The sequence below is a fragment of the Pyxicephalus adspersus genome, chromosome 10, assembly GCF_032062135.1.
Source record: "Pyxicephalus adspersus chromosome 10, UCB_Pads_2.0, whole genome shotgun sequence".
Taxonomy (NCBI): Eukaryota; Metazoa; Chordata; class Amphibia; order Anura; family Pyxicephalidae; genus Pyxicephalus; species Pyxicephalus adspersus.
In genome coordinates, this window is record NC_092867.1 from 43,806,142 (window position 1) to 43,825,651 (window position 19,510).

The window sequence follows — 19,510 nt, forward strand, 5'->3', positions numbered from 1 at the left end:
TAAATATCAAAGCTGTATGTGTTAAACCGCTTGCTTAAAAACAAAAAGCAAAATAATAGTATGTAATGCTATTATCTACCTAATAATTGGTTAATAATTAAAATATTATATTTCTTCCTGACTATAATAAAAAGAATAATGTCAAAAAAATACATTGCCAATAAATAAGTGAGTGGAGTTCCTGCACAGTGGCATAGATGGGCAAGGAAAGTGTCAGAATGAAAACAGCCGGGGGGCTCCTGGTGCTTCTCACCTCATCACATTGGGTGATTCTTTGTGCAATCTCCTTCAGCTCTTTCCTGGATCTCTCATCCTGAAAATCGAACGGGAAGGTCTCTGTCCATTCTCTTAGCAGTTGGATAATCTTAGCAGCGAAGGATTTCAGCTTGGCCTGTGGATTTACACATGGCAAAAAAAAAAAAATCAGACTAGGTCAATGCTTAATTATGAACTAATTATAATTATAGATTATTTTTCTGCAGCCCATGTTGACATATCAAGACCTAAGAAATGCTAATACATTTTACAATTCACTGAAGGAGGTAACGTGTGACATCAATATAACGCTCATTACTAATATTGCCTGAGCATGATTTCATTAGGAAAAAAAAGTTGCAATAAATGCAAAGAGGGTAACATGAAAGTTGCCATTGCTACCCTGCATTGAAAATGTTATTTTGACTTCAATAATGATCCTAAACAAGTATGTAAATATAAACTTCTGACTTTCTTCAATTTTCCTAAAAACCTGTGACTCTTAATATATTGGAGCACAATAGCCAGGCAACTAGTATTGTCATAGGGCAGAAAAGAAAATCAAAAAACAATTGATAGCCATTTTTGGGACATTCTGCAATCTCCCATACATGGGAGTATATAGTCTCATATAGAAGGTGGGAACCCTGCTTTCTACAAGCCATCTCTATCACTGACATAGCTCACCAATACAGAAACACAGGATGATCTATGTACAAAGCACCTATATATCAGTTAAACTGGTGTCACAGAATAAACCATTGTTTGATAAAACTTTCCAAAGAGTGGACAGAGCCCGGACTACCTCCCCAACTGCCTAATTATTGTAGCTACTATTTGTGGTTCTATGACCCAGTGCCTGGTAGTGAAATTTAATGGATCTGCCTCTAGGCTACAAAACTGTGACTGTGCAGATACATTAATGAATCCATTTCCTTAAGTGGCCTGCTGCATTTTGCATAAAGTACTCATAAAAACACAAGAACCCTAATGGGCACACCATAAAGGTAATAAACACAAAGATCGGCTTTGTGTTACATATTCCAGATCAGTGGCTAGACCCTCATAAAAACACAAGAACCCTAATGGGCACACCATAAAGGTAATAAACACAAAGATCGGCTTTGTGTTACATATTCCAGATCAGTGGCTAGACCCTGCCTACACAAAGGTCAGAGAATTGTCTGCCTACAGGTCCTACGGCAGTAGGAGGAAAGCTGAGAATGAGTCACGGGACTTTACATCTGTGTCATGTGTCACTTTGCATTATTGTGAACATGTTTAGTAGTTACAGTGCTGCCACTCTTTTATACATGAAACTGTCAATGTTTCCAGCTAATACACATTCTGCTATCAATGCTTTCATCAACAAAAGACAAACAGCGCATTATGGTGCAATAGAGTAGCGACAATTGGCTAGGTGCATGTACCCATTAAATTCGATATGATGCTTTATGGCAAACTGCTGTTTAACCCTAACAAAAGCAAACTATACAATATATGGAGCTGAGAAAGGACACCAGATTAGAATGATCTCACATGTATGTACATAAACACAATTCTAGTAGCAGACTAAAAGGAAGTGGTGTGTAGGCAGACATATAATTAGACTTCTGCTTCCTGTGGAAGGCACTTGTCATACTATGCAAGCCCCCGTCATTCCGCACCCCCCTCCTATTGTGGTACACGTCACACACACATACAAAACACAAGGTGATACATGGGAAACCTGCACAAACTTTCACTTCTACGGTGTGGAAACTCAGAGGAAAGCCACCTTAGAATGACGTACAGGGAAAGGGCAAGGGGAAATTTCACAGCAGGGAAAACAGAAAAAAGTAAACTACAATATGTGGCTTTATTAGGTATAAATATGAAAATGAGATGAATGTAAATAACATCATGAAAATCCAGTTTGAAATTATGTAATAGGGACAGCCAGTTATGTTTCATGCAAAGCAGCAATGCACAATGTCATGCCTTGCTTATTTTAGAGAAATTCCCCGCATAGGGTTGTTCTGCTTTTCGAATGATTTTCGGCAATCTCTGAATTTTTACCAGAGATCCTATCACTTAGCTTTTCTGAGCTTGTGATCAAAACAGAGAGAATGTTATGCAAAGAATAAATATTGTGATTGGGTAGTGCTATAATATAATGTGCCCTTTTGAATTATGTGAATGATAGGTCCACTTTAACAGCGTATAATAAATATTAGCATCTCGCCCTGTGTAATCAGTCCCACTGCACCAGTGTCAATCTACACTGCATCACTTATATCCTATAGAGAAGACAGAAGGAATTCTAACTATCACTCTACGTGACTGTACTGCCCCGGGCATTGGGCCAAGGGACAATCTACATCGCATATAATGCAAGCTGTTTATATAGAGGCTGCTGCAGAGAGCAGATTACTGAGATGCCATGGCTTCTGGAGTGTGTAATATTACCAGAATAATATATATATTTATATATAAAATCTTGTTATATATTCTATTGCCTTACCACTTCTGCAAGTAACATATGAGTTATATTTAGGCTGGACCTAACTTTGGATATGCAAAACACATATATATTAATTACCAAATAAGTACATGTATTTTAAATTCAACCAGTGTAAGCTAATAAACTTCACTTGATATAAGTCTCTTGTAAAATCCAGTACACTCAGACTAGGAAAGAGGAAGGGTTAGTTGGTAGTGTGCTGTATGCAATAAACAAACAAGAAACATGCTGACAGTAAAAGAGAGCAGAAAGATTTCCTCATCCCTCTATTGCTGCCTCATTGTCCAATCACAGGCCAGGAGATAGGAGGTGACCAGTCTGTATTAACTGCAGTGGAGAAAAACCAGGTCTCCGGCTATATCGATAGCAAAGCATGAAAAACTCAGGAATGGCTGGAGTGAAATACATTTATGCCTAGAGTTCTATTTTAAGATTTTATATTACCCTTTTCATAGGAAAAAAAATGAAAGAATAAGCATAGTACTATTTTTTTTATTATTTTGGAACTTTTAGGCAAGCTGTTGTTTCCTAATTTCTTTCATAAAAAGCTACACATGCAGAAATGGACCCCTCTGGGGGTGGTTCATACCTGCAGAGAGACACGTTGGTCTTTCTTACCTTGTCAGCTTCTGTCCCAGCTTCCAGCTGCTGTTTCTGTTTGATGCAGATCTGTCCCACTTTCGCTAAAATCTCATGGGGGTGGATGAAGACACGTGAGCTCAGCAGGAAGGTGAAGATATACGTTCTCTAATGGGAAGAAACAATGTCAAATGATAAGATGCATAGACTGGACCTCTGTTACAACCAGGTTTTAACTTTCAGATTAAAGGCCACAAAAAAAAAAAAAAAAAACTGTAACAATGTAAAAATTCCCTCTTTAAAGAGTACCCGTCATCTTCACTATAGAAAACATTAGTTTTCTTATCATCAGTACTCATGAACATGACTCCCAATTGCTTGATAGAATATTAGCATGGGAGAGCGCTTTGCACATCCTATATTACTCTGCAATTGCACAGGTTTATTTACAGGGTCTGGTGGTTAGGAAAGAGCTACATGGAATCGAAGATGGCAGTCTACATGAAAACGAGAAGCAGATATATACATTCCTCCAGTGTATAGAGAAAAGAAAGATTTCCGCCTTGATGGCATGTGAAGTGCTATATCTTAAAGCTGCTGCTGTCACAATGGCTGGTATTCTGCAATTGTTTTTTTGGTTACATATCTTCTAAATGTTTATTATATTACTGTATAAACAATTACAATACTGTTATATGTTTATCGTTTTTTTATTAGCTTGGAGGACCATCACCAAGAAAACAAAACTTTGGTTATTCGATGGTGGTACCAATACTCTAGCAGCTAGTCCAGTTCCATACTGCAATTGTTTTTTCAATTGTACCTACAGAACGTTAGAGATGGTGGAAGGGTGACATATATATATATATATATATATATATGTATATTAATTCATAGGTTTGTTGGTTGTAGGAGGCAGTTTTCATTTCAGTAGTCTATAATATAAGGCCATGATGTAGCAGAGACTCCTCTGATTCCTATACTTTGATAAAGCATAAAATAATATAAATGGCAGTCTTTCCATAACACCTACTTGTTACCCCCAGAGATCATTTACTGTCAATGTGTGGGACAGCCGCTCCGCTGCCGTGAACTAACACGGTCTGTACACTCCTGTCTGAATTTATCTTGGCTCTTCATCGTGTTTCATGTTTGCTTCCAGTTTGTTTGCTTTAAAATGCTTTTTCCCACAGTCAGCGTGACAAGCCCTGGCTGCATTCGCTCCCAAGTGACTTGAATGGGCTTTCTGACTAAGGGCTGCTTGATGTTTTCAGCTCTCACAATCCAGGGAATCTTTGCTCTTACATTATTAATATGTCTAATGAATGCAGAAGTGTTGCTTAGATACTCTGAAGGTCAGAAAATAGTATTTGAAGCTGTAAAGGACAATAAAGTAAGCTTAATCGACATTAGTGGGAGTCTTAGAATTCTAACATCGTAAAAAGTAACCTGTTCATTGTCCATGCATATACTTTACTATCCTTCCACCTTCAGTTTAGCTGCTGAGGGAGAAAGTCTGGTCCTAGTAAGGAGCAGAATGCCACCAATGTTACTGGTGCCTGGTGAATGTTTCAGGTCTAGGTGGGAAGGCTATAATGACTGAATATAGCGCTATGAAGCTTCCAAAGGCCAAGCTTTCCTCATCTCCAGTGTATGGAAAAGTGAAGAGGCAAGAATTAGGGTGAACATATTGGTTTGTCCTGCATTAAAAAAAACAAAGTTCACATTTTTTTGATGCATGGCCATTTAGGATCAGTTAAGGTCAATGTGACATTTCTTTGTGTATCTTGCTTTTATCTCCCCATGCAAATAGGAGTGAATACATGCCAAACACATGCCATATGTCTGTGTATGTTAATCTGTAATAAATTAGACCCCCCCCCCCCATGCTTTCAGCAATACCACATACTGCACTTTATGTGTGCACAGTGTTATATCATTAACCCTTGTGATAATTTGCAAAGTTCTTTAGCCCACAGCAGACCATTTGATTTCACTTTTAATTAGGTAGCAGCATAAGAACAATGAAAGAACCGTTGGTTATTAGGTATCCTATGACCACTGGTCTTGGTACATGCACTTACACTGCCCAGACAAGTCTCTGAAGGACTACAATCCCAGCCATACCATTAAAAAGCAATAACAGTATCGCCAAAGACTTTGTTCTTTCTCTTTCCCAATTGTACCTCTATCAGGTAAACTGAGAGCTGTTTATACTAACAATTACATTGCAGGACTAATGCATATTGCCCTTTGTAGCCATTACAATATACAGCAAACACCATATGAGGTTTATTCATTGCAGTGCATGGGAAAAAGCTTTAAGTGCTCAGAACTGTTTCTTAGCTACATAATCAATCACATGCAAGAGAAAAAAAGAGAGAGAAATCTGGAACAGGCTTTTTACAGAATGTGGGCAGAATGTACTTGTTTTTTTGGAGTAATGCTTCTGTAACCTTTGGCATCTATGGGATAACTAAAGAAAGGCACAGCAAACATGTGTTTTTAGTAGAGCAGAGCAGAAAATGAGAAATAAACAGAGTTTTATTGGTTCTGGGCTAAACTAAACCTGTCAAATTAAACTGTTGATGTTTCTAATTGGTTTTGCAAGCTTGGAGGATGTCATCCTCATCCTTCCCTAATTATTTAATAATTATTACAGCCATTGATGTAGAACAAACAAGTGGTAGGTAAGGCTGGAACTCCTGACCTACAAACAGTGGGTGCAATATGTTCGAACCACAACAATTTCCAAATAAACAATTGCATGAATGTAAGTAGAAATAAATACTATTGACTTGCCACAGTAACTTAAGCACAAACTCTATCACCAACACTGCATTCCCATATGAGAACTATTCTGTCTAGTTCTTTGAGTTTAGATCAGTGGTCACCAAGTTTTTTTGTCCTGCGGACCACTAACATTACTGGCTCTTGACCGTGCATGCACGGAAAGCCAGTTGTCAAAGGGGAGGAACCTCCCCCATAGTGATGTCATAATGCCATAACCCCGCCCACACTGCTAGATCTGCCAGATCTGAGCCTGCGATATGAGAGTGGGTGGGTTGTGTCGTGAAACACAGCCTGCCCACTTTCCAGAGCCAGGGATTTGCACAGGGGGATGTGGTCTGCGGCTCTGGCCTGTGTGTTCCCTCGGCGGGGTCCTTCTCCTGACCCCACTCGGGGGTGCACCGACCAGAGCAGTGGACCCCCAAAGTCCTCTTACAGACCTCCGGTTGGCAACCGCTGGTTTAGATCATTAAGTGTGTCTTCAGGGGGGGTCTTCATGTTGACTCGAGGTGACTGATGGATGACAGTGGATGTCATTCAACCTGGAAGATGACTAGCAATGCAACTGTGTACTGTCCTGCATGTCTTGCAATTTATGTATAACTATTATTTATAACTGACTGAAGCAAGGGTACCCAAATTGTGGATCACAATCTACTGGTGGATTCAAAAGGCAACGCGAGTAGCTGCCTTTCAAAATTAACTTTACTGTGCACAGGGGCCATTATGTCCAAATACTGTTCTACCGTGACTGATGATCATTTGGAAGTCCTTCGGAGTAAGGTAATGGCCAAAATTGTACAGACATGATCAAATTTAGCATCTTAGGGCCAAGACCTAAAACAATTTATATTTTAAATATAAAGTATACTCAAATATATACATGTTTACCATTTTTATTGTTGGTAGATGATTTTGACATGGTAATTTTAAAAGTAGCTTACAAGCCAAAAACATGTGGGCACCCCTGGAATAGAGCATCAATACATAAGAATTCTACAAAGTAGTACTTACATCAGGATAATAATCCACTGTGGGCACCAGGCGTTCAATCAAGGCTTCCAAGGACCCAGACACCAAACAGCCATCTTGGTAAACTGGATCTCCACACTGCTCGCCCATTTCTGGCTGTACCTGTCCACTACAGGCAGAGCCAAGCATGCTGGGAAATATTGGTGTCTGTGGCATACTTTCCTGGAAGATAGGAAAAGAAGAATGATGAGTGGAATAGTTACATAGTTTACCATCTCGACACTGATCAACTATTTATCCAAAGTCTTACCATCATACATATGTCCTTACATATGTAAAAGAATTGTTACATAGAAATTTTATAGATCAAGATGTCACACAAGCATAAATACCTGATCTATATTTATGTTAGCTTGTTACAGTTGCAATAAATGCAGCAATTACCCTAAGAGTGGGAGGCTCACCTCTGCTAAATAGTCAGATTCTATTGCAATGTTGAAACTAATTTAACCTGTTTTTAGGCACTGGGACCTGGAGGTATCTAGGCAGCATACGGGAAAAAGAACCTTGTGTGATGTTGTTCATAAACAGACAGGTACAAAGGAAACTGCAGTCCTGAAAGTTATTATCAAAGTCATTGTCCTGGACAAAAAAAAAAAAACATACATACATACAGGTATTTATTTAATGTATTTGATTAGAGTTTCCCTAAACTACAAGGGTATGACTGCTGCAATGGTAGGACCTAATAAGGGGTAAAATACTTGAGCATCTGTGGAAAACATAGCCCTTGTAACTTCTTTTATACTTTTCCTGGGATGTCCATCATGGCATAAAAAACACATAGTGTTCTGTCTGGTCAGTTCTCCATTCCAAGAGGCTGGCAGATATAATTCACATCATGGATTTCCAAAATATGATGCCACCAAGTTCAGGCTCTGTGGAACAGAATGTCCTTAACAGCTGATTTTTGTGTCCCGAATTCCTTTGGTTACTACACAGAATTCTGTCTGGGAACACCTTGTCCTCCTACATTCCTCCACCCAGAGTGCCATCACAGGAGCTCTGCTCTTACAGACTCTGATACTCAACAATGATAGACAAAAATTTCAATTGATTCTGACATATGTCAGAGATTAGCATTCCAGTCCTTACATCCAAAAAGCCTGATTTCAGCTGAGTCTTGTTCGGAGAATGGAATGCAGTCTGGTTACTGTAAATAAACAGCTTTTAGAGTCCAAGGTCAGAAGCAGAGAAGCGTTGTGAACACCATGGTGTGTTGCTATTTACAGTTTAGAAACACATACAGAGTTTTTGTTTTTCACCTGCACCTGTCTTTACAAATATAACTGAATAAACATCACGTGAAAACCTCATGTTGGATGAAAAGAAAAAATGTATATCCCATTATCTAAATGCCTTCTGTCCAAACCATGGCACATATAGAAAACGACATCCGCCATCTGGCCAAGCCATGAATCTCAGGAGCAGAAAAGACAGATCATGATTTGTAATTTGTAAACTGCATTGGATGCTATGCCAGCGCTTTGATGCGTGTTCTCCAAAACATAGGGATGAGAACAAATAAAATATGATGTATTGCGATGCTATAGGCCAAGCCAATAAGTACAAACGCATCTCAGTTGCTTTTGTACACTGTAAAGATAATTTAATACAGCTTAGCTGGAATAAACCCCAAAGTAAAGAAAATTTCATTTTACTCTGGTCTTGTTAGCCCATATTCTCTGTTATTCTTCCATTTCGAAGTGTCAATTGTATGCCAAGCAAATAGAATGGAATTTACCAGGGTTACCACACTTAAGCCAGTTGTGTGTGGCATACAGATACATTACATACTGATCATTGACATAATTTTGGGGGTTTAAAAATGTCGGACGTTGGTAGTCCATGAGTGGAGCAGTGGTGTAAATCCGTAACCTTCTGTCTACCTCTCCATGAAGTGATCATTTTAATTTCTGTAATAGGGAGTGTCCATGTCCTTGTGCTATATAACGTGATAATAAACCTATGAAAGAATAATTATAGTCTGTGCTGTCTATAGGGAATCTGGTTTCCAGAGGCAACACACATATGTCTGGGACAATTCCCTCAATATTAAAAGAAGCCCCAATGAAGTGATGTTTCTTGACATCTGATCTCTCCCCGAGCTCCACCTAATCATCAGGATCCATGATCTCTGATGCACCTTGCACCTACAGGGGCCACAAGAACAAAACATAATGTTGTCCAGAAATGCACAGCAACCAGATTTTAGTTTGAGAGAAGTAAATAAGTGAAATAATAAAAAATAATTAGCTCCTATGGATGATTGCATATAACCTAGAGTTCTGGGTTAATAGCCATAACCTGATTTTGTTCCAAGATCATTTATGGTGCTTTTAAATTTGAAGAATGTACTCTAATTAAATTAGTAAATGATATAAATTCCTGCAGACTCATCATTACTAATTAGCAGCCAAACAAGGTGTGTCCAAGTTTTGAATATTTGGTCCAAGTCCTGGCGGTAAGACAGACAAGTGTTATGTCTGAGTAGAAGCACCTCAGGGATTGGAAGAACATCCTGTGTCTCTGCGGCAAGCTTGGAGCTCCCTCCCTCTGGACTGCTTGTTTACAACAAATGTGCCATGGATATTACAGAATGTTCTGCAGAGAAAGACTATCCCAACAGGGCTTGACATGATAAGTAGCACCTTTTGAATCAGCTTGTAACCTTTAATTGAAGCCTTAGCAATGACAGAGACAGAAACATGGTGGCCGTTCAGAACAGGCTGTATCGGGGCGTGTGCGGCTATTAAGTATTTTTCATAAAACCCATAAAGTGAGCTTTAAAAACTCTGTGTGCCTGGTCCATATTTGGCAACAGTGATTGTTAGACTCGGTACTCAGCATTCACTTATTATTACCTGTACACTTTGTCAGATATAAAGGCTGCTCTATTAACTGGGTCAGCCAATGCAAGCTGTGATATTTAACAACGCAGTCACATAACATAAAGTACAACAAATTGATGTAGGTCTGCACCAAGAAAATGGTCACATACTTTTTTAGCTCTTAATGTTGGCTCAATCAAACAATGTATAGAAAACATTCAATATCAACTACATAACATAATATACATACATAAGGACATGTGAATTATTAATGTAATTAACGTATAAATATGTGCACCTAAAGTCCTTCACAGTGTATTACTGACCAGGTAAAGCATATTTAATATCAGTCAGGCATGAGAAGCGCTTGTCAGCTATGTAATTGAAGGTAACCATGTTTTTGAATTGTCCAAGTTATCAAAGATTCCTAAATTCTTATGGTATCTTTGCCTTCTGACCGGTCCACTTTACAATGAGTTTTCATCCTGGTTTACAATCATTTGTTCGAAGTAACCAAAGGACAAAAGCCCTGTGTGAATGTGGTTTTGAGCCTACCATTGACACAGTTCCAGCAGTATCAGAAAAAATGTGAAGACACCCAAATGAACCACAAGAATCCTAGCAGCAGTAATTCCCACAGACATTGTAATTGTACGTCTTCTGCATATCTGTGTGCGCAGCATGTTTATGACAAGAACTGACACCGAGCTGCTACGTTATATCAGGATAATATATAACCATGGCCACCCACCACCAAACTGAAAACATATCATGGCCATAGAGTACATAAAAAGCCGAAGTTAACCCTAACTGGATGAGAAGTTTGGTAAAGCAGTTTGTATCATAATCAATACATATATTCTTTAGGAAAATACAGTTTACTTTTTTTATATATTGTTTTTTTCATACATCACAATGTTGTTGATCTCCTATAACTTCTTTGCAAGCATGTCATAGCTACATGGACTCACTGTAATCAATTACAAACCATTGCTCAGAATAGGCTTCATCATGGTGACAAAGTACAAAACAAGGCAGTTCAGCTCAAGCTGCATAAAGCTCACCCTTCTATGAGCTTTATATTTTCTCCATAAGCGTCAACATCTTTGTGTAGCTTCCATTTCTCTTTTTGATGACTGTGTTACAATGTACACAACGTGTCAGCTTGGTGACGGATAGGAGCAACGAGCTGAGTAAATAATGTTAATGTTCGCAACCAAAGCAAATATCTGTATTGCACACCATCCTGAAGTGTATTATGTAACGTCAGAGCAGTAACATGTACTTATGGCATCTCTAAGTGTTATACAGAAGACACTGCAGACAATAAACATGCCTGTAATGGAACTCCTGGATCCCTGATGTTCATCTGGAATGTTAAATGAAGTTGGATTATGTAAGACATAGTTTAATACCAGCATACCCCTCTTGCTTCTGTTAATCATACGGCTGGTACTGAGAATGTTGAAAACTCAGACTTGTAAAAACATAAAGCACCACACAACCATACAGCAACATTCTTTATTCACGTTCAAAGATGTTTGCTACATCACAAATCAGATGAGTACAGAAAACAAGAGAAATCCAATGAAACAGATCCCCAGAATATCGGCACAGAACAGGGATCATGCACATGGAGGTCCTTAATGAACTACACTTCTCAGTGCCATTGGTGTTCTTTCTCAACTTCATAGTTGTTCAATATTTAATTTAATTTCACCGTAACATTTGAGATCTCAAGTGGAAATTAAGCCCACTTAACAAAAAAGTTCACTTTTTATTACAAACTATACTGTGAGGTGTCTACTGTAAAAATCTTTCTACTGGTTTCCAATAGAGTACACTGAGCCGAGTGTGAAGTTAAGTGTGAACACAGTTCTGTAACACAGATCACGACAGTTCTGTAACAGGGTGGCATGATTTTGTACCATGGTGAAGTAACTGCACGTGCAGGGGTGAACTTCTGGCAACCAACCAACCAACAAGGCCACTGAAGATGGCCAAAAACGACAAAGTGATGAAGAAAATAGGGGTCTCACGGTGCTAACGTGAGTCATTTTGCCACTATAGTGCCAATATGCAGTGCATAAACATCTCTGGGTACCAGAACCAAATTTTAACTTCCCATAGAAATTAAACACAATTGCACACATAATTCCAGTAGCTACATACAGCTAAACATCCCAGACCATGTTAGGTTTGTCATTCTGCATTCTGGTTTATGAGGAATCATCAACTCCAACCATCCACTGGTCACATATCAAGTCAGAGAATGTTAGATATGGGCCCTACAGTAATGTGTATTGTATCTTCACATATTGTGAGTTATATTTAAGGATTTATCTCTCATTTCAATATTGCAAAGTGTGGTTTAGTAATTGGAGGTGGGGCTCCCTGGGTTGCTCCAATTCTCTCATAACAACTGCTGAGATAACATATTGGCCCCATAGGGAGACGTTTGTATTGAGTTCAATGTGTGATACGCTTGCTTTGTAAGAAGAAGACGAAAAACAGGAAGCAGAACCCAAGCATGTTGTTAGAATATATAACTGTCCCCATGTACATAAATGTCTGGATAATATACATAGTTGGAGGAGTTTTAAAATATTACTGGTAAGACTGCTAATACATTTTTATCAGATAAACTTTGAAAAGGCTATATATGACTTAAAAGTAAATCTGTCATTACTTCACAAAACAAAATTAGTGCCACCCTGTAAAACAATAAGACCCATTCCATGCCCTAACCCCTTACCCCAGAGACCTCCCCATATCTCTGAGGTCCCTGACTCTACTTTGTTGTTGTTTTTCTAGCATTTAGAAATGCCTTTAGATTGGCTAGATTAGATTAGATTAGATTAGATTAGATGTGTTGATCAGGATCCAATTCCTCTATAGATCTTTTCCTGGAGTGATGCAGAGATTGGCACTGATGTGATGACAGTATTAGTATATACAGAGTATATATCAATATATCATAGTATGTAAGGATTTTTTGTGAGTCCATCATGGATAAGGTTTACTCAGTCTTCCAGGTTGCATGGCACTGAGCGTCATTTAACCAAGAAGGCTTAGGACATCTCATGGAGGAAAACTATTACTGCTATTACAGGTTGGTACTGCAGCCAGAGCTTCCTGGGCCCAAATAATAAAAATGCCCGACACTGGGCTTTAATCCCATATTGCCTGCAAAGGAGTGTATAAAATTTTCACTATCTCGCAAAGATATGTCATCAAATGCCGTGTCCACTGCTGAACGCAGTATTTCCAGCCACCGACCCTTACATCACTACGGTGTCTTGTACTGATGTAGCTGCCTCAGCTTCTTTTATTAAAGGATGGTACAAGTTTAATTGTTATATATTAATGATTGATACATTTCAAGTGATCCTATCATGACAAGTAGGCTGCCCCCATTTGAAAGCATGGCTTCCCATCAGGCTCTTCAAACACATTGTGGGCGTTAGGGTGCTGACAGCAATGAAGAGGAGAGGGCTGTCAGTGTGAAGGCCCATTAATACCTTGAATGATAACAAAACATAATCAGCCTGCGTTATCTGCATAGTAAAAAACAATGAACAGCCAACTGACAACCCTCCAATAACATATTATTAACAGCAAAGAAGAAACATGTTTAACATCCAAACACTGCACAAGAACAAACACGTGTGCTGAATCTTAGCGTGAGGAATCCGTCATTCCTACAAAGAACACAGATTTTATGCATGCAAGTGTTTCAGATCCAAGATTTCACAGCACGTGGAATTCTTTGTTTTAATATCAGAATAATTCCAGCCTCACGCCCACATCAAAGTCATCTGTGCAGGGTGGCTGTTACACTCCTGACAGCTTGCAGGCGCCAGGTGGGATTAGTGGAAGTAAGCTCAACGAGCAAATGTTCTTTATGTGCTACCGTGCATGTCACTGGCCAAAAACAAAGTGGGCTAATGCTTTCCTAGTACACAGAAGGACATTTTATTCTGAGCCTTCTTTACCGTAAAACAATGCTGGAGCCAGTTGAGGAGAAGCCTCTCTGATACTAGAGATTTACAAAAATATATATGTATATATATGTAATATATATGTATATTGTATGCACACGATGAGCTCTCCAAAAATGCTGGTTTCCTGGCTGTCATACCTACCCCTGAGAGAAAGAGATGATGGAAGCTGCCACTGCATACTAGTCTTTTGCATATTTTGGTAAATGCCCTGGCATCTCCAAGCTGGCAATGCTGGTTTATCATCAGTATTATTCCACTGTGACATAAGCAGATCACAAATGTATAGGGAGCATTAGATAACCTTATGTTGATTATATTGCAGTATTAAGCACAGAATGCCACAAGTACATGGTGGGAGTCTTTATTTTTTGCAGAGAAAAAATTAATTGATGAAGCTTGCGCTGCATGACTTTATCACCTTTACTGTTTACTACTGTTTACTACACAGGCATGCATATAATTCCTCCGGCCCCCCTTCGTTTATTCAAGTAATTGATGGGAATTAGAAGGATATATTTTCCTTTTGAATTGCTCTAATGTACAGTCATGGTGGGCTGCTGCTTCATCTATAGTTACCTAATCACCTTTACTTGTAAATCTGGGAATGGAGAACGACCACCCTTCTACTAAGAACACACATCAAAGCATCTTCTTAACAAGCCCATTCCTTTAAATAACAAGAAGGATGAATGTAATCCTTTCTTAAGCAAAACAAGTGAAAGAGACAAAGGTCAGCACTTAAACGCTGTGTGAGAAAAGCCCACCTAAAATAGCCGTTGCCACTATAGAGAACTCTCAGACTCTCCATGGTAATCCACACATCCGGCTAAAGATTCTCATTATTACAATGTGCTATAAAAGACCCGAGGCAAAGCCATCCAGACATGGAAAGGGAGCAGAAATTATTATATTAAGGCATCTGAATTCTATCCACAGTATTTATTTCACAGGCAGGTTTATCTGTTCACTATAACTCAGAATTAAGTTTAGTTATGTTGTTCTTGTATATGTACTTCTCTACAGCAACAGAGGTGGCATTCCACCAAAAAGTACCACCAAGAAGTCAGGACTGAAACCAAAGACTTACACAAAGTCTGTTGCGTGTGTGTGAACCTGCATAGCGGGGAGTCTCCAATTACAATGGTGTGTCACGCATGCACTGCATTGCTGTCAGCACTAATACACTAAACTGCCACTATGACTGACCTAGACAGCTCTACAATACAATAGACCACAAAACCAACACAAAGGATTACAGACAGATGGAATGAACCCATGATAAAAAAAAACACACCGGGGTCAATGTTGTATTTTACCTCCCTGATGTGAACCTGTGCTGATTGGGGCACATTACACATGTTAAAAATAGCACTTTAGTAAAACAAGTATAAAACTTTTAAAGTTCACCTAAAGGCCACCTTTGTTTTTTCAGTTTTGGATTATTTAGAGGGAGAACTAACACTACAGTCAGATTAGGTAGCTATCTGAGCTCCCACTGGGGAGATTCCCCTTTTTTTGACACAGTGACCATTCTAACCAGGGAAAAAAGCAGTGGGAAATCCAATATTTTCAGTAGTCACCAATGTGACCAATGGTTACACCCTTAATTGTGCTCCAGCAGACTTTATTCTATCAGTCCTATGACACCTGTATTCTGTAAACAAGGCTTGTGTCAGCTGATCCCCTCAAAAGTTTTACTGTCAGACAATTCACTTTAAGCACTTAATGGTTAGAACACCACTAAGCACCATGTCATTTTCTGACCCTCTGCCATTCCTAGAACATCACTGAGCACCGTGTCATCTTCTGACCTTCTACCATCCCTAGAACATCACTGAGCACCATGTCATCTTCTGACCCTCTGCAATTTCTAGAACATCACTGAGCATCATGTCATCTTCTGGTCCTTCACCATCCATAGAACATCACAGAGCACTGTGTATTCTTCAGAGCCCCCACCATCCCTGGAACATCACTGAGCACCATGTCATCTTCTGACCCTCTGCCATTTCTAGAACATCACTGAGCACTGTGTCATCTTCTGGCCCTTCACTATCCATAGAAGATCACGGAGCACTGTGTATTCTTCAGGCCCTCCACCATCCCTAGAACATCACAGAGCACCGTGTCATCTTCTGACCCTCCAGCATCCTTAGAACATAACTGAGCACTTTGCAATCTACTGACCCTCCACCATCCCTAGAACATCACCGAGCACCATGTCATCTTTTGATCCTCTACCATCCCTAGAACATCACAGAGCACCGTGTCATCTTCTGACCTTCCACCATCCCTAGAACATCACCGAGCACCATGTCATCTTTTGATCCTCTACCATCCCTAGAATATCACTGAGCACCATGTCATCTTCTGTCCCTCCACCATCCCTAGAATATCACTGAGCACCTTGTCATCTTCTGAACCTCTACCATCCCTAGAACATCACTGAACACCATGTCATCTTCTGCATCTCTACACTCTCTAGAACATCATTGAGCATGGTGTAATCTTCTGACCCTATACCATCTCTAGGATATCACTTAGCACAGAGTAATTTTCTATTGTTACTACTACCAGCTCTGGATAAAGACCCCTACACATGGCAGCTGTGACACAGATGAATCTGGAAAAGTCAAAGAAAGTTGTCAAATTGATGGAACATGTGTTTTACAAGTCTCTGATGCACACTAAGTTATTGGGATTGTCTAGAGAGCGAGCAGAATGAAGAACATATATTTACTGCCAGGCAAGTGGGGGAGGGATAGGGAAATTCCTGTCCTAATAACTGAATAACAAAGCAAGAAGCAGCCACCTGCACTTTGCATCATCCGTTGATGTGTAAACCACAAAGGCGGGACACAATAGTGGTCCATAGGGATACTGTACAAAGGGATATATATGGGTAAATGGGGATACATAGGGGTATTTAGGGATACATTGAGCATACAGATACATAGAATTACATAGGGATATATTGGGATACATTAGAATACCTGGGACACCCTCAGCAATAGGGATTTCCCAATTCTACCATTGGAAGGATATTTGTATGCAGCAGCTGACATGCTGTATAGAATACGGATAGATCTATAGCATGCTGTAACTGGTGTGTGATCAGTACACACATGTACACACACGTCATTAGCGCAAGTAAAGCATTGGATCAGAATGACACAATATCACACCAGAATATACTTGCAGCATGGACACCATGACTATAAAATCATCTACATGATCAACCAATGCCAGGGAGTCAAATGTTAAAATCCACCTGGGACTATTTCCAGTGACAATGACACAAAGGACTGTACAACTCAATCAGGTTTACCATTCATTACAATACTACAGACATATAGGGCTATACTGAGCTATATACAGCATTCACATACAACTGATTTGGATAGTTTAGTAGCACTCTCCACATTTCTTCAACTTCCCAAAGCCAGGACATCAGCTGATTCTATTCATTTATGAAACTTTTAAATGCAAGTATTCATCAGGAATAAGTCAGTATTGAAAAGGCTGCATCTTCATAGGCAAAGCACTGGACCACAATGACAGCAACGATGACATCAGAGCGCATGATGACATCAGAGAGGGGCACACATGATGACATCAGAGAGGGGCACACATGATGACATCAGAGAGGGGCACACATGATGACATCAGAGAGGGGCACACATGACAGCAATGATGACAGCAACCCAAACATGAAAAGGTTGCTGTCACACATGCTGGATACATTGGGATTCCTTGGAGCACCTGACATACACAGGGATGCAGGCTGGCAGTAGGAATCACCCAGGGTAGTACTATAACATATGGCACAATGCTCTTACCCTCATTTTGGGCACCATACACATATGAGTCGCTGGATGCGATTAGCACTGCTGGATGGAGGAGATTTTCCCGGATAGGTCTCCCGGTTAAGCAATAAACATAATTCCCGAGCTGTGTATTCCGATTGTAATAATGGTAGCAGACGGATAGATAGAAGTCCCAGCACTAAGCTCTCCCCGCACTGCCGTCCTGCACTGAGCGCTCCACATCTCCTGCAGCCTCATATCATGTGTCATGTGTCGCCGTGCTCTCCCCGCTGGCTCCGCCTACTTGCCTTTTATGGAAGCTCATGCTCGTACAACAGGTTGTGGCTCCGCCCCTGGCTGCTCGATGCTGGGGAAAAACAGCGATCGGTGCAAGCAGCCCATATGATGTACACTGAGCAACCTGCCGGTACCTCATACTGCGGCACAAATACCGGCACAACATGAAGGGATACATACAAGACGTCTTGTATGATAGAATATTTTCTCTAGAAAGCAGGTTTATAATAAATCACAATACACATGAAGCCCCCCATATGATATCATGCACAGAGTTATACTCAGCAGACACATGGAGCTTGTGTTGGGAAATACAGAGAAATTATCACAAATATCTCACTGATAGGGAATGTTATACAAGATATAAAATATAATCTCTATTTATCATATATTCCCGCCTATGTTCTATTCCTTGGTGGAATATATGATAAATGGAGAATGGTCATAGGATGGGGGTATTGGTGGAATATTATTATTATTATTATTCATAAACAGGATTTATATAGGGGAAAAGTTGCCTTGAGACTTAGCTCTGATGAGGTCATTGGCCACTTTAGTAAGGGCTGTTTCAGTGGAATGGGCAGCTCTAAAACCAGACTGGGGAGGGTCAAGGAGAGAGTTGACACGCGGTACTAATCGGTGAGTCTTTTGTAGACAAGGCGTTCTATTCCACCAATACCCCAATCCCATGACCATTCTCCATTTATCATATATTCCAACCTATATTCTATTCCACCAATACCCCCATCTTATGACCACTCTCCATTTGTCATATATTCCCGCCTATATTCTATTCCACCAATACCCCCATTGCATGACCACTCTTCATTTATCATATACTCCAATTGATATTCTATTCCAAACACCCCCATCGTATGACCACTCTCCATTTATCATATATTCCAACCTATATTCTATTCCCACCATTACCCCCATCCTTTGACCACTTTCGATTTATCATATATTCTTACCTATATTCTATTATACCAATACCCCCATACCATGACCACTCTCCATTTATCATATATTCTCACCTATATTCCATTCCCACCAATACCTCCATCTCGCGATCACTCTCCATTTATCATATATTCCCACCTATATTGTATTCCCACTATTACCCCCATATCATGACCACTCTCCATTTATCTTACAGCTCTGCTCCTATTCCCCTCCCACACCAGTACTCCCATCCCATGACCTTTCTTTATCTATCCCTCTGGTCTACCTTTCCTATACCTCTTCCTAATGTTCCCATTACTACAATCCATGGCCAGATTCATATTTCATGCCAGCCTACCTTTTTTTTCCTTCCTCACAATCCTCCATATTCCCCCTAACTCTGGCCCCACCAACCTCCTCCATTGCCCTGTCCTCTCTTCTGTATCATCCTCCCCTGTACCCCATGAACCA

At 39.8% G+C, this 19,510-nt stretch overlaps 1 protein-coding gene across 1 annotated transcript in view; it reads right to left on the reverse strand.

The window, feature by feature from the left end:
- Positions 1–18,051, reverse strand: part of RASGEF1A (RasGEF domain family member 1A) — a 28,642-nt gene extending 10,591 nt beyond the window's left edge. Inside the window, exons 1-4 of the mRNA XM_072423177.1 lie at positions 17,834–18,051; positions 7,142–7,321; positions 3,377–3,505; positions 254–391 (exon numbers count right to left, since the gene is read on the reverse strand). Coding sequence (XP_072279278.1) covers positions 254–391; positions 3,377–3,505; positions 7,142–7,321; positions 17,834–17,857 — 471 coding nt within the window. The 5' untranslated portion in view covers positions 17,858–18,051. The remainder of the gene's footprint in view (positions 1–253; positions 392–3,376; positions 3,506–7,141; positions 7,322–17,833) is intronic.
- Positions 18,052–19,510: the final 1,459 nt, after the last annotated feature.